The sequence below is a fragment of the Acanthisitta chloris genome, unplaced genomic scaffold (assembly GCF_000695815.1).
Source record: "Acanthisitta chloris isolate BGI_N310 unplaced genomic scaffold, ASM69581v1 scaffold15535, whole genome shotgun sequence".
Classification (NCBI taxonomy): Eukaryota; Metazoa; Chordata; class Aves; order Passeriformes; family Acanthisittidae; genus Acanthisitta; species Acanthisitta chloris.
The window spans coordinates 57,340-73,760 of NW_008672230.1; the positions used below are offsets into that span (position 1 = coordinate 57,340).

The following is a 16,421-nucleotide window of genomic DNA, read 5'->3' on the forward strand; positions in this document are numbered from 1 at the left end:
TGCAAGCTGATTCCCAGGTGCTTAGGGCATCTGGCATGCCTGGGCATTGCTGTGGCAACAAAGAGCTGTGTTACAAGTACAGCTTGGGTCAGGGGACACTTGTGAGCAGACTAGATGCTAACTAGGCCATGAGGCAAAGACTCACTTCTTCTGCTTATGAAGAGACAAAGAAATTAAAGAACTGTCAGACCCGGGGGCCAATATAAGTGATATATCAAGGTGAAAAGCAAGCAACAGCAGCACCGTTTCAGATACCACCCCTTCAGTTTCCATCCCAGGACTGGATAGCTCCATAGAGACATACCTGAAAACACATCATCTTAACTTAGCACTGTGCTGCTGGGCTGGCAGAGCCTATCGGACCAAAAAAGCTGTCCTCTGACACTGGAGGATTAGGCTATTAGTGGAAGTTTGTACTACATTAACACAACACTTTTGCAAGAAATTCAGTTATTGATTCTTGGGGGAAGAATGCAGGAGAGGCCATGTGATATGCACAGTTACTGGCAGGAGCTGCCATGTAGCAGTCAGGGCTGAGGCTCAGGATTAGCCATATCCTTGACCTGGCGAGGGGGCTTAGAGACAGACACATGCACACAAACCAGTTTATTCACTGTTTCAGATTTAAATAGCAGTGGCAGCTATTTGTGCCACTGTATAAGTGAGAATCATCACTCCTCCATCACAGGACTGTGCAACAAGGACAATACCTTCATTTCTCTGCCAAGAGTTTTAGGAAAGCTAAAGCACTGTGTTCTGCAAAAGGCATGGATCGTCCATCATTTAACTGGGTCACCTCCAACTTCCTGCTGCTGCACAGGGGGAGCATCTCTCCACCCTTTTATCTCAGATACTGATGGTGTGACTGTTCATTCAACTGTCACACCTATACAGATTAAAGCCTGCAAGAAGCAGCAGAGCTGCCATTTACAGGCAAGAAAATCAGATGCAAGAGGCCTGGTAACACCTACATTAGGGCCAAGACCTGAGTGGGGTCTGGCACAGCAATGCTCACACAGGGCAGGCACAGGGCACATGGCAGCCACACTGCAAAGGGGCACCCTGGCACGAGGCTGGCCGAGGAGGAAAGGGGGTTCACTGACTCCCTGTGCCACCCCAGTCTGCTGGAGGAAACCACTAGCATTATTTGCTGGACTGAGGTTTGGCCCTAGAAACAGGACTGCAGTCACTGAATGTCTCCAAAACCAAACTTTCAGCTGGAAATTAGTCTCGTTCATCACGGACTTGACTGGATTCAGGGATGCAGAGAAGGTAAAAGTCTCAAAATCCAAGGACCAACACAGCTCACCCAGCATCCAAACAGAAGCAGTGAGGGAAGACATCAGGTCATGAAGGTCCCTGCAGCAGGAAGGAATCTGACCTCTCTACCTGACCAGGAAGGCCCCACCTATGGCCATTAAGACCACAAGCTCACAGCATAATTCAGCTGCAGAAAGACCTCAGGGCTTTGTCCTGTCTGATCTTGAAAACCTTCAAGGATTTCAGTGAGACAGTACAACCTCCCTGGGCAACCTGTTCCACAGTCTTCATGGTGAAAAACTGTTTCTGAGCTCAACACTAAGCTAAACACTTTCAAATAATGTCTCCAAGGTGCACACTAAAACCTCCACAGAAAGACTGGACATTTGCCCATCTCAATAATCAGGAAGTTATTTAAACCCACACCTGCTTTGGGCACTTCAAACACATAAGACCATTCTAATTGTATTGTTATCCCCTTTTTAAATTCCATGACAATGCATCATTTTCATAGACCACGAGTTTGTATCTGTTATTTCAGGATATGACCAGCATTCCCAATCTCTTCAGATTTTTTGTCAGCTTGTCCAATCCTGACTTTTCTGTTTCCCTCTGCCCCAGGGACTGGTCACCTGCCACAGTCAGAAGCTGTGACAGGTTTGGAGTGAGTTGTAAGTAATGTGTGTTGTACCCCAGCAGGGTTCCCAGCACATTTGCCAGATGGTCACAGTGCATGAAGTTGTGAAGACTGCTAGAAAACAAACTGGGAGCTTGACAAGGACCGGAGATCAGGCAGCTCTCCAGGCATAACTGTTTCCCTCTGAGCTTAAACCCCTACAAATTCCATCACACTGCATGTAGCAAGTGAGCAATGGGAATTTAAGAAAGAGCAAGAGTTAGACTGGGCTTTTTTCCCCCTTTTCTTTTAAAAAGACCCTCACGGAAGGGATAAGAAACCCAGTGCTTTGCTTTACCATCAAAAGACTGAGACAGACACCACCTTCTGCACTCTGAAAAATCCTGCTCTTTTTTCCTGCTGTTAAGATTAAATAGCACTCTATTTTAAGACGGCTGCTTTCAGTCACTGCAATAGCAGCACAGGCTTCTGAACTGAACAAAACTGCTGGTACTAAACCAAATTAATGCTGGCTGTGGGCACAACTGCATGAGCCCAAGTCCGGTGCTGTAGCCCACAGCACAGCAGGGAGGGCAGCACAGATTAATCCTCAAAAAGGGTGGATGCTGAAGGACTGTTACTCCTCAAGGGACACTGAAAGCTCTGCAAATGGCAAACCACAGTGGGGAACAGCAGTAAATGTGAAGAGTGAAAGGAGGGAATTTTTTCTTTTCCTCGATTCCTACAATCAGTAAACATCAGTGGGAAGGAATCTGTTACTTCTCTGTGTCTCCCTGGTCAGACTGATCATCATGCCAGTGTTACTGTGCTGTCTGCAAAATTAGTATTTCAGCTAAACCTGCTGAAGCCTTCTCTTCACACAAAGGCTCAGCTCTGCCATGGCCAAGGCTTACTTCCTCAGAGACAGCAGTTTTGATTTCCCATGAGCTTCTAGCTGGCACCCACAAGCCAACTCAAGGAAAGCATGCAAAACAAGTAGGATTGCAGCTGTACCTTCACATTAACCAGCAGCTCCCACAGGTTGCGAGGAGGCATCACGATCGTGGTGTTCAGCTCGATGACGTAGCACTTATCCAGCGTTATGTCATGATAAGCTGTCAGACCCTGCATTTCAAGCACAGAAATTACTGAATTGAGTCCTTTGCAATGAAATGCAGCTGCGGAAATGGGTGAAAAGAGGCAATTCAGGGAAGACAGGAAACTGTTTTAAACAACAAATTTGTCCAAGGACCTCCCTACCAAGCGAGTCAAAAGGGATGGAAAAACTCAAAGAGGGCCTTGGGAAGGAGGACAGCTCAGTAATGAGATAATCATAGACATATGTGACAACAGTGACAGTGCTAGTACACCCAGCTCAGCCCCATACTATGCCTCCAAAGGCCCCAAGAAAGAGCTCCTTACTCGCTGGAAATCATGGATGATATCTGCAGGGTCACTCCCTCCAAACTGGGGCACTGGGACGTTGATTTGCTCGTAGTTCTCTTCAATGTAAATCTTGACGTCTTCATGCAACTCCAGCTGCCCTCTGAATGGTGAATACAGCGAGTCTTCGTAGAGGACACCGCAGTGAAACACACTCTCACGGGGCAGCTGTGGGGACAAGATCCAGGCAGAGGCACAACACTCTTACACCCCCACACCCCATCAACAGCTACAGCAGACATGGGAGGAAATGTGCCTATACTGGGTAAAACACTTGTCAAACAGACACTTGAAGATATTTCAAGGCTCACAAGGGCAAACTGCAGCCAAGGGAGATTGAGACATGAAGGTCCTGTTTCCTTGGTCTCCAAAGCATCTCTGATCAAGTTGACTGGGCTTTTCTGTGTGACTAGATATAAGCTGCCACTTGGTACCACAGGCAGGCAGTTGGGGTGACACCAGCTGGCCCCAAATTGACTGCATCTCTCAAAGCCATTTAGCATGTGCCAAGGGTGTGTTACTGACTGGGTGATGGACTGAATGCTGTCCATAATTGTGTCAATAACCTCCCCTCAGTGCTGGGGCTTCTCACAAGGAAGTGCCTACACCAGGGTGCCATCAGTGACACAGCTGTGGGTGAGGAGCAGCAGCCCTACGGATGTCAGAGGGTTTCCAGATCAGGTATAAATGAGAACAGGTGATAAAGTGCTGACAATTTTTTAAACAAAGACTGCAAATTAATTTGACAGCAAGGAAATTTATGGAGAAAAGGAGTATATAAAAAGACTATACTGCTGAGCGAGTAAGTGCTGGCTGCAGAGATGAAGGCAGCAGCAGTCCTGGGAGAACTCATTCACTAATAGCTGCTAAACAGAATGAGGGCTTCAGTGCAAATCAATGCTCTAGGGTTCCTTAGCTAAACACTCAGCAAGCCAGAGCTCAGCAGTTTCCTCCTTAAAAAGCAGCTCTGGCCTGTCTCATTCCCTGTGCTCTGACCCACCACAATGCTGCCAGTCCAGTGCCTCAGCCAGGCCAGGCTTTGCGAAAACTATGTGGAAGAAAAGGTGCAGAATTTAATGGAGGTTTGAGTGCTCACCTTCCATACCATCTCCTGCTTGCTTTTTACTTCTCTGCTTACTTTATTAATAGAAGTACCTATTTTTGTTACACCTATAAAGCTTTGCTGTGCTAGAGTCTACAAAACCTACTGCAAAAAGCTGTTTCCTTGCATGTACCCCTCTACTCTCTCCAGGCTTGCTCTCCCCTCGCAACAAGCAACAGTTTCAGACTGATCTACTCCTGACAGCAATGATGTTGGATTTAAAAGGTAGAACTGGCAGGATATTTTTATGGTGTTAATAAAAAAAGGGGGGGGAAAAAAAACCACAAGGAAGAGGAAGAAGAGGGTTTCTGGAAGGCCCTTCCTGGCAGTGGGGATGGAGGTGAACCTAAGCCTACTGCTTTAGAAATGCCTTGTGTGCAGTGCCCAGCGACCTGGCTCCTGAGTTACCACAGTGCAGGCAAAAAAACCCAGTACCACCTCTTTAAAAGCTTGGAGCAGCTTGTCCGGCTGCCCAGGTTGATGAATCAAAGTCCTTCCTGACTCAGTCCTACCTGGGTGATGAAGAAGTATCTGTACACATACATCGATGCAAAGACCAAGCCCAGGAGGAGCACAAGGAGCCCCATGGTCAGGTAGCACACCCCACTGAGCGATGACCTCCGGCCCTGCACCGCAGGAACCGGCTCCTCCTGCAAGACAAAAATCACAGCACCAGTCAGCTACTGCTGCAAGGGATCACAAAATCAACTCCATTTTATGGAAAGGCCACACATGGGTTCATGGTGTGCAACAAAGAAGGCAGGCACTGTCCTGCAAAGCAACTTCACATCTAGCAATAGTAAAATGCATTTTGCCCATCCTGCCCCAGTTACATATACACATATATATTTATATATATAAAAGCCCAAATGTGTGTGTGAACATACATACAGGTATACTCTGCCTCCCACTGGCTGCTCAGAACAAAGTCAAGCTTTGTTTCAGTGAGTGATGAAGATGGAACAAAAAAACAGGAAATCAAGAACTAACAGTACCTGGCTACTGAATGTAACAGCACTTACGTATTTATACTCAAAACTTTTCATTGAAAAGCTGTCCCTCTTGGCAGAATTTCTCAGTGGAAATTTTTGTGGTGGAAATTACTGATCCCCAAGAGGTACCTCCTGGCCCTGCTGGGGTGAGCTGACCCAAACAGCTGTGCTGATCTCAACTTCATTTTCAAGCAGATTCCTGCACACCTTCCAGGACCATGGAAAGAGTACCAAAAGAAAACTTATTTAGCCTTTTAGAGTGCTGCCCAATCTATACAGCCAGTAGCCAGCTCAGCCCTGAAGAAGGAGGGCATTGCAAAGGCAGGGTTACCTCCTGGCGACCACTCCTCCCAGCCTATGATGTTCTTGTTTTTACTACCAAAATAACCCTTCGAAATGTTAAGCAGGAGGATGTAAAGCCTTTCAGAAGCAGATGAAAGAAGCTGGTTCAGAGATGCCCCAGTTTCCACACAGAAGAGCTGAAAGCTACCCTCAGCTGAGCAGGCAGGCAGGGGACAGAGGCACCAGGAAGGGCTCTTGCAGATTAACTCCCTCTGTGCAGTTCATGATCTGATGTGTTTAATTGGAAAGACACACTCTCCACAGCTAGCCAGGGACCAATACGAACTGGAGGAACAGGCAAACAACAGCCTCTCATTTCTAAGATCCATCACTTCTAAAAGGAACAGATGTTTCTCCAGAGTAACATGGGCAAAACCCGCAGGGTGGTGCAGGCGCTGAAGCCCCAAGGGGAGATGTCCCTGGGTCCTTGTCACCCTCTGGTGGCACCAGATCAGCTCTGCCCAGCAGAGCTGGCAGCAAACACCTCTTTCCCCTTTCCCTTACCTTGGAGCAGCCCCTGCAAGACCAGCAGTTCAGACCCAGGCTTGGAGGCACCAGATCATTCCTGCCCTGAGACTAGAGGACCCCAACACCACTGAGACACTCGTGGGGACCCTGACAGATAGTGATTCCTCCCTCCTCCCCTTCTGAGCTCCATCGGGTGCACAACAGGGGCAGAGCCAGGATCCTGTAGCCCCTCTGCTACCTGCTCCACACCCAGCCAACACAGACTGCTCCAGATACTGGCTTTTTTTTAACTAGCCACATTCAGACTGATAACTGCACAGACCAAAGAGCAACTCTATTCACTGCCAGCTCCCTACACTGCAGGATCAGTGTGATCAGTTTGTCGCTGCTCCTCCAGCAAATAAATAAGCAAGTTGAAAACCACCACATTTTAAGTTCACTGCCAATCTTCTCTTCCTCTCCTTCTGCAGATAAGGGGCAGCAACTGTGACAAGCTACAAAGAACAGAAAAAAAGAAACAAAAAAAAAATCTCATGACTAGAGGAAGTTTAAAGGCTCTCCAACATGAACCACTAGGACAGGAAAGTCATGCTAGATGTCAAGTGTTTCACAAAAACAGCTTTCCCCAGATACCTGTCATCAGAGAAAGAGTGCAGACAGTGGGGGTGAAGAGGAACGAAAAGATCTCCTGCTACTGACACTGAAGCAAGGCTGAGAAAATGTTTAATGTTCTGCAAGTGAACCATATCTGAAAGGTACCAGGTTGCCGTGATGGCTAATGCACTGCTTGCTTCCTTGGTGAGCTGCAAGTGCTAACTCCATGGAGGAATTGGAGAGAGGGTTCAGAAGGACACAGCAACTCAAAGAGGGAAAAAATACTCCCACTAAAAAGCTGTGTTTGAACAATAGCAGGGAGGGGAAAATAAGCCCTCAGTGGTTTGCTATTTGCTAGAACAGCTTTGTGTTCTTTGTACAACCAAAGACACAGCAAGACATCCCACCTCTCATTGCCAAAGGAGATGAGTTCTGCTGCCTACAAAACATTCCTGGCTTCAGGAAAAATGCCCGAGTCTTGCATTTTGGGAGAATGTGCAAAGCAGAACTTTGCCCTGGAAAAAGCTATTAAACACTAGAGGAAAAAAATCCCTCAAATTCTGAGGGAGAAAAGAAAAATTAAATAGCAACCATTCTGATGGAGCAGAAATTAAAGCAGTAAGGTTAAACATGCTGCCAGCTAGGCCAAGGGGAACAGTTAACCACAGTCCTGCAAAATGCCACACAAAAATCACCTGGAAAACCCTAGTAAAAAAGGCATCTCCATCCCCCAGCCCAGCAGATGAAAAGGCACCAGGCTTTGTCACTATGAATAAATTACAATTTAAAAGCAGCTATGTTATCCAGCACCTGGGCTTCAGGCTGGTCTTCTCAGTGCTGACAGCCTGTGGATGGAGCAGCACACAACCTGCTTTCACAGCATTTCACTCAGGATAACAAATCTTCACCAGCTTGGAAAAATCCAAAAAGCATCTTCCACAAGCTGCTGCCCTGCTCATGCTGCAACACACCTCCTTCCCACAGGACCACTGCTCCCAGCAGTAGAAATGTGGGTATTTCAAAAAAAAGGCAATCCACTGCAGCTGATTTCCATCTGTTCTTGCCATAGGAACACCTGGCTCCTCCACGAGGAAGCAGTTTGCCCCTAAGCCAACCTTATCATAAAGAGAACCAGGTGGTCTCTGCAGGAAAGACCCCCCAGGACCAACCAGCAAACCAAACCATGCACAGTGCTCATGCCACACAGCAGACTTTGCAGATCTGGCAGTAGTGCCAGACTCCATGAACTCTGGTGGTGGAGAAAAAGGATCAGACTCAGCAGCAAGGCTTTCCTGAAGAGCAGATCATGCCTTCGAGATGAGCATTTTCAAAGGACAAAATTAAAAATATTAACATACAAAAATGCTGTACATTCACAGATGTTTAACAATATTCCAGAAGAATTCATTAACCAGAGACACTGCTTGCAACAAGGCGTTCTACTAAGTTTCTGCCCTGATCCAGCCCGAGTTTCTTTTGGCCTAGAGGAATGGGGAAGGTTGGGGTCAAAACCATTCCTGGGCAGAGGCAGGGACAGGTATTTCAGTTGAGCAAGTGAGCTTTTCTCTTTTCATCATTTAAAACATGATATTCCAACAGATGGGTATATATGACACAAAAATCAACATAAGGCCCTTGCTCCCCTCTCTGGGCTGTGCAAAGGACAAACATTCATTTGACTCTCCATGAACAAACAGATGGAAAAGCAACAGCAGTGGCAGAAGAGCACAGTGTCCACAGTCCAGGCAGCACATACGTGCACACGGAGAGGACGCACAGACAGATCCACAGCTCTGCTGAGTATCCCACTGTCATTTCAGGGCAGGGAAACCTCCATGCAGTGATCCTTTCTTTGCTGCTTTTTTTCTTGGCACCACCACATGCTCCAGTAGCGGAAGCCACCACTTTGCTGACCCTACAGAAAGGGCTGGACCAGATCCTTTTGCAGTGGAAAGACTAGAGTAAGTAGTGGGCAAAGCTTCTTCCTCTGTGCAACCCAAGGGGAAGGCACAGCTCGCTCTTCCTCTGCATGGGCAGTGGGGGAAAGCATCCACCTCTCAAGGAGAACACCTGCACATCTTGGTTTTTTTGCCAGGCTGTATCCTGATAATACTTCATCCCATGGGGTGAGAGGCAAAGGCAGCTCCATGCACAAGCCTGAGCAACCAGATATGCTGACTTGACTCCAGTTTGCAGGCACGATTGCTTTCAGACACTCAACCCAGTGCCCAGCAGCAGACAGGATATTGGAATATAAAAAGGAATTCCTTTCCTTGGATAAAACAGGCTCTTCACTGCGCCTCAGTGCCCTGCCAGCTCACGGGGCCGGCACACGAACAGAGCACAGGCAGCAGATGGGAGAGGATGGAGTGATGACACAGATCATTTGGTAGAAGAGGCTTCAAAGTAGCCTGGGGGTGGGGATTCGTAATTCAGTGTTTGCAGATTTTCTTCAGAATTTAAGGTCTTGCTGAGGACATGATGAAAAAATGGCTGGTCCTGTTACCCCCATTTAGTACTGAATGGCTAAGGAGCATCTCTCCTACGAGGGGGTGGGGGACAGAAACTTGGCTGTGCTATACAGGCACAGTGCGTGGTCCAAGGTATAAAAATCAAATTCAAAGGCCACAGTGAGTCAGAAGAGCAAAACCACCAACACCTGCCAAGGCACTGCTGAGCAAACCCTCCCAACTTCACAGCACCAAGCCTTTGGACACACAACACTAACAGGAGCTGCTCACAATAACCATACCCGGTGAGGTGTTGCCTTTGATACTTCTCATTAATACAGTAGAGGGTTATGAAAATAGAAATTTAACCCTATTGCTCCTTCATCACCCATGTCTAGATGAAGATGACAGAAGTGGGAAAATTAAAGGTGTCATGTCACGCCTTGATCCCTCCTGACTTGCACACTGCCTTGGCAGAGACAGGCTCAGCTCACAGCCTTTTTCTGCTTCTTAGCTTTGGAAATAGCTCGGAGTCCTCCACAAACAATTTTTCCTGCATTTCTAGAACACACAGGTTTGAAATATATCATTTTAGGTGCCCCAGGACTTGACAAACAGGGGACACAGCTTGACAAGTGTCTAAATATACACCCCCAACAGGAAAAGAAGCTAGGGGTGACTAAAAATAGTAGATGCGATTTCGACAACTGACAAGTGAGGAGCGAAATGCAATGCAGAGTAATGCGATGCAAAGGGATGTGGTTTGGAGAGCAGTGCTATCTGAAAGGCAGCAAAATATGTCATCCCTTGCTGGGATGTTGCTTGTTCTAAGGGAGTAGCAGCCTGAGCTCTCAGTGTTAGGTGTACTGACATAACTACAGACACTGTTGTGGCTTCCTCAAAGGATGCAGGCTCAAAACTTAAGAAACCTGCATCAGAAAATCTAATTTACCTTGCTACTTACTCATTTCTGGTAACCAAAGGCCAATATGAACTATGGGAAAACATAAAAAGTCACTTCAAGGTCTCTACCTCCGACACATTAAGTCCCATATTCACAGCAAAATCGGTTATTGCTTTACAAAACTGAAGGACTTGTAATAGGGGCACCTCCAGTGACTACAGCTGGAAAAACCCCAGAGCTGACTGCTGGAAAACTGCAGTGCTGCTGCAGTGGGTAAGCTGAAATGGACCGACCTCTCCTCTGATGTGCTGGCTTGGCTATGAGTGTCACCTCTCGGGAAAGCAACAGCCACCAATACACACTGCTCTTTCTGCACATGAAGCAAAGCCCTCTCATCCATCTACCCCACTGCCAGCACCTCTACTAGCTGCAGGTGCTGCATACTGCTGGCACACACAGCCACTGCTCTGTACCATAAAAGCGCTGGAAAGTTCGTGGGATAAATTGTAGGGTGAGGAAACCAGACCTGCCTCCCAGAGACAACCACTCCCATACTTAGGAATTCAGACACGGGAGCTCAGTGGTGAAGAGCCCCCAGGGACTGCCAGAGTGAGTCGGGGTGGCCAGCCATGGTTCCAGACTGGAGCACTTGCCAAACTAGAGCTCTGGAGAAGGAAAGTGAGAGACTACACATAGGGAAAAGGCAGACGAAGGAAGATGAGAAGAGGGAGAGGAGCAGAGAGAGATAAAACATCCCAGCAAAAGCAGTTCATCCTGGCATCCACCAAAGCACCTCCCACACTCCAAAAAAGGCTTCGTTGCCACATGCACAAAAAAAATGAGTCCTGTCCTCACGAATATCCATGCTTGCAGAGAGGAGAGAGAGCAAAATGAGGAGAAATACCAAGTGGCATCAAGGAGGGGAATGAGTGCCTGAGCCATCACCCTGGCAGAGAGCCATGGGGGTCAGTGCCCTGCACTAGCAGAGAGGCTTCTGAAGGAGCCTGCACCTGGAAGGACAGTCCTTCCATGCTGGAAAGCACTTCTGATGCTCTAGGTCAGAGAAGGAAACGACATGTGCATGTGTGGACAGACACACATGTACACATATATAAATATATATGGCACACAGTTTCCAAGGCAACCAAACTCCCTGCATGCAGTACTTGAGCAGTGCTTGTGCAGGCCAGGCAGCAGCATTTCCATGAAGAACACAACTGATGGCTTTTGGACTCAAAAATGCCTGGAAGCCAAAAAAATCCCAAACCAAGCCTGTAATTAAGAGACTATCACAGCTGAAGGCAAAACGGTTGCAATAAATGAATCTAATCACACCTTTAAACAACACCATGGCACGTGACTAGCAACAAAGCCACCTGCCTCAAGAGTCACTTTGCAGGGCTGGAAATTAGAATATCAAAACCAACCTTTGGCTAATTAAAACCCCCAGCTTTGTTGCTATACGACAAAGACAGCAGGATGTTAAAAATGCAGCCTAGTATGTGGGAGCTCCTGAGTGTTCAGTGATCATATTTTCCTTCTCCCTCATCAGCAAGAGAGATATAAATCCCCCTCTTTTCTTCTTTTTCCATCCCTCTGTGCAACTAAGGGACTGTTTCTCCTCCCTCTTTGCACAGGGGTGAGGAATTCATTTCCATATATTTTTTTATTTTATGTTTTTGGCAGAGGCACAACAACTTCTAGCTGGAATGGCTCCAGCCTCCCTCTCCTCTTTCCCAGGAGTAAAACCATTCAGAGCATTAGCAGAGCCAACAAAGCCCCTTGTAAAAATAAGACTGTTCTTACCAGGCACATAGCTAAAGCCCTGAGCGCCACGCTGAACAGACAGGCCAGGCAGGCAGAGACAAAATAAACAGCTGTGATAAAGTGGCAACAAAATGTCTCAACCTGGGTGTTTAACAGCCTGACTGCCTGGAGTCTGAGAAACATGGCCTGATTTCCAGAAATCCAGTGCCACTCCCTGTGACCATGGGCAAAAATCAGTCCCTGCTGTGGGGCAGCTCCACCACCACAGCTAAAAGGCTCTGAAGCACCTGGGTAGACCTCACCTGGGAGAGGGAAAGAGCAAGCACAACCATGTGAAGGCCAGGGGTTTTCTTTCTTTGCACCCCTGAAGTGGGAGTTAGCATTAAAAGAATGGCAATTTTCCCCAGGAGAAGAATGGAGGTTAAGCTTTGGCACTGGGTCTCAAAACCTATCTAGAGCAATTACAGACAAAAAGCAGCTCAAGCGAGAGCGAAGCAGAGGGGCTGCTCTGGGAATAGGGAAGCTCTTAAATTGAGAGGTTGGCAAAGTTAAAGAGAGACTTGATTCAAATGTAAAGACATATGCAGGTGGGCAGACACCTGACTCCTTAAAAGACCTTTAACAAATGCCAAAAACACTCAAGAACACTGAGCAACTGAGGTAAGGAAAAGCAAACAGCTCTCATCTTGCTTTTGGTGTAGTCAAGTGTTCCTTCTCCCAGGTGAACAAAGAGAAGCTGCTACCAAAAGGATTCTGCTTGCTTCCACCTTCATGTGTGGCTTGGGAAGAAGCAAGCCACAAGCCTGACCCCTCACCAAAGTGACAAGCTGTCCCATGGCATGACAGTGGGACACACACCACTTTTCCCAATTGCACAATTGCTCTAAAATAGAACCAACCCACCTACCAACCTGTGCACCTGGCCCAGGGAGCCTTGGGCACAAGCCAAGAGAGCTAGTGACTTATTTTGCAGGAGGTGTGAAGGACTGAGTGGTGAGTCAACACATCTGAAAGCAGAAAACGTGACAAGGAAAACCAACACATCAAAAGGTTTCATACAATTTAACCTGAAGTTTTTCACCATCAGTGATTAGCTTTGGATCCCTAATGAAGCAGAACAAACATGTGGGCACAGGACTCCCCTGAACACCACCACTGGGCTTTAATCACTCTTTCTCCCACAGAACTCCATGTCTGGAGAGTTCTGGAGTGAATAAAAGTGTACAATTTAAAGCACAGCACCCACCTCTGAGCTTCTACAGTCATGCAGGCAGAGATGGTCAAATTTGTCATTTTGGATCTCCCCAAGAGCAAGCCAAGCTGATCTGACCGTGGCCAACTAAGCCATCACTGTCCCAATGCACTCTTCCTCCAGATGTGACTGATTCCCAAAAGGCTGGAACAAAGGAGGACACAGCCATGCCCAAGATGCTTAGGAGCTGGAACAGCCAAGGTACTGCCTTCTGCTGGTTCTGCAGACAAGAGGGGGAATCACAGCCATAAACCTGTACCATTCACTCCACACAGAGGGGTCAGAGTTCAGCATTTCCTGGAGTTTAAGCTGAATCGTCTTAGCAAAGAACTAGATTGCCTCTTCCCTGAAAATCAGGACTTACACAGTGTCACACCACAAAATGAAGTCACTGCTCCCTTTCAGAACACTGACAATGATTCTCTTCTCCCAGCAACAGCATAGGAAAACTCTGACAGTCAGTCCCACACTCGAAAATTCACCACAAAGAAATAGTGTCTAGTTTAATAACAGCAAGAGAGAGGAGACAAATTTACCCTTCTCTTTGTTGTTCAAACTGACTTCAAAGGTAGGGCATGGCAGCAAGGAAGACAACTCTGAAAAGCAAGTGCAGAGGGATGAGTTAAAAAACCCAACACCCTCACACTGTCCTCCCTCAAATGGTAACATTGGCATTAAAAAAACCAAAACATGCCGAGGTTCCCACGCATCACTTGAGAAGTACCTGTCCAGAAGTGAAAATGCCTTTTCCATCTCCTGTAAACCTGTTCATGAGCAAAGACTTGCTCGCACAAAATCAGGACTTGCAAAACTGTGTGCAAGGACACCTCATCCTCCCTAGATGTTCCGTCTGTCCAGATCTGGACACGGTACTCTCCTGCCTGGCAGCTCCCCTCCTCTGAGCAGCCACACACAACACCTGCCAGACCACCTCACCCCAAACAGCCAGCAAGGAGCACCCAGCAGCAGGGTGAAACCAGCATTCTGCTGATCACTGCACAGCACACGGCTCCTTCCAGCAGAGCACAGCAGGCTCCTGTCCTAGGGGCTGGACCTGTAGCACTGCAGCACTCATACATGCAGCATTTGCAGCAAAATTTCTGTTTCATACTTACTTTTGCTTCATTTGTACCCTTTGAAAATCTTCTTTTTAAAGATATTTCTTGGCTTTCTGTGTTTTGCCAAAAAAACCCCCAACAACGCTGTGCCCAAAGTGGGTAAACACAACAGGTTCTTCTCAGATAAAGAGCACTTACAGGCAAAGCTGCACTGGCTTCAGCTCTCCCACAGCTTTGGGAGAATGCACACCTCAAGATAAATATTTCCAGTTTCGGCATCTCCAGCTCTTCAGTCTACATCTCTTTGGTGAAAGACAGGTCCATGTTTCCAAATTCAGTTGCATTTGTAACATTTCTGCTTGGAATAGACATCCTCTGTCCTAATCCCTCCACCAGTTTTAGCCAGATCCTTTGTCATGCTCAGCTGGAATATCAAATATTCATGTCTGGAGCCTGGTAAGATACTCAAGTCTAGCATTTTGCTAAAGCAGATCCTGTAAGGGTCTGAAGACATTTTTTTTTTCAAATTCAGCCCTTTTCCTCTGCTTTCAAGGCAGCCCCAAACCACAGAGAACCAAGAACCAACGACACTTCTTTTTGAACTGACAGCTCCATACAGGACACAAAAAGAAGTCATCACTGCAGCCCACGTGGATCTAGGCAGGTTGGGCAAAGGCCAGGAATAACCTTCTGTTACAGAAGGCTGCTTTCTCAAATTAGGATATACCATATTCAGGTCCCTAAATCAAGACCTTAATATAGTGAGAACACCCACACCTCGTGAGCATCAAGCCTGGACTCAAGCCTGCAAACATGTCAATGAGCATAACCAATCCACATTGCTTCCAGCTAGTTTTTCTCCCTCTCTGAATTAACGGCTTGCTTTGTTCAAAAGCCTGTTTAAAAGACCTTTCTTCACATCCCCTTCCCTTGCCATCTGTCTTCCACCTCATAGCATCCTGCAAAGATGTCACTCACAAAGCCCAGCATTACACTGGCACAGCAGCTTCCACCAGCAGGAAACTCTGCTTTACACATCCAGCAAGAACTACTGCTCTTCCACCTGCCCTGTGTGCTGGAACCCAGCTCTGGAGCAGCACTGCTCATGATGCACCAGCACCCCTGGGAAAGCCAGAAGTGGCATCACTGCTTGCTCTGCTTCAATCTGCTGCTACCATGAAGCACTCTAGGGTTTGCTCAGGCAGATGCAAAGCAGTTCCAGCTCACCATGCCCACCTGAGCATCAGGAAAGGCAGGGGAGCAGGGACACAGCAATAGCCTCAGGAGCAAGATACTCTCCATCTGCTAAGAGCTCTGTGTCCACAGCGGACCTGCTCCTTGCTGGGCATTTTGCAGTGGCAGTCACAGGGAGGAAGGTTTCCTGGGCATCAGAGGGGCAGACACCCCTCAGGGAACACATTCCCGTGGGTTTCAGGGCTTTCCCCTGCTATTTCTGTCAAATGGGACAACCATGCTCGGTGTGGGAGCTGCTGCTAGTGGCCCTGGGCTGGTGGCAAGGAGGAGGTTGGGCAGCTCAGCCATCAGCTGCCACGGGACTGGTGGCCCAGCAGCCAGGAGGCAGAGGCATGCACCAGATGGTCGTCCTGAGGGGCTGTCTACAAAGACCACACAGAGAGACAGAAGGGTTGGACAGATCCAGTGCCAGGCAGCAAGCAGCTCCCTGTGGGAAACTTTTTCATATCACCAGGAAGGGTGTGATCCAAAGATCACTGAGTCTTGTCGAGTCTTTGGGAATGCAGATGGGATGAAAGGCACAAAACCAAAGCCTGATGTTACTGCAATCAACCAATAGCAAAACACCAGTTGCACCCAGCCAGACACCATTGCATGCACCCTGGAAAGCCCCTCACAGACCACGGGCATATGAGCCACTGCCAAGGTGTTTCCAAGGTGTTACCTGCCAGGCCTGCAGGTATGGAAAGAGCCCTCCCAGTCCTTCTGTTTCACCTGTAAAGCCCTTTCCACCAGCCAGACCTAGCAGCCACAACCCCAACCGACTGCATCCTGCCCTCGACATTCATCCTTCTGGCAAGCTGAAGACAAACATGATTGCATGTGCAGGCTCAGCACAGCCCTTCCTAGGGGCATAACAACAAGTTTTGCTTTCTGCTTCCTCTCTCCAAAGGTTTTTGTGAAAGCAGCCTCTGGATCA

At 47.7% G+C, this 16,421-nt stretch overlaps 1 protein-coding gene across 1 annotated transcript in view; it reads right to left on the reverse strand.

The window, feature by feature from the left end:
- The window catches only part of ITM2C (integral membrane protein 2C), a 7,609-nt gene extending 2,538 nt beyond the window's left edge, over positions 1-5,071 (reverse strand). Inside the window, exons 1-3 of the mRNA XM_009074440.1 lie at positions 4,934-5,071; positions 3,299-3,487; positions 2,891-3,001 (exon numbers count right to left, since the gene is read on the reverse strand). Coding sequence (XP_009072688.1) covers positions 2,891-3,001; positions 3,299-3,487; positions 4,934-5,008 — 375 coding nt within the window. The 5' untranslated portion in view covers positions 5,009-5,071. The remainder of the gene's footprint in view (positions 1-2,890; positions 3,002-3,298; positions 3,488-4,933) is intronic.
- Positions 5,072-16,421: the final 11,350 nt, after the last annotated feature.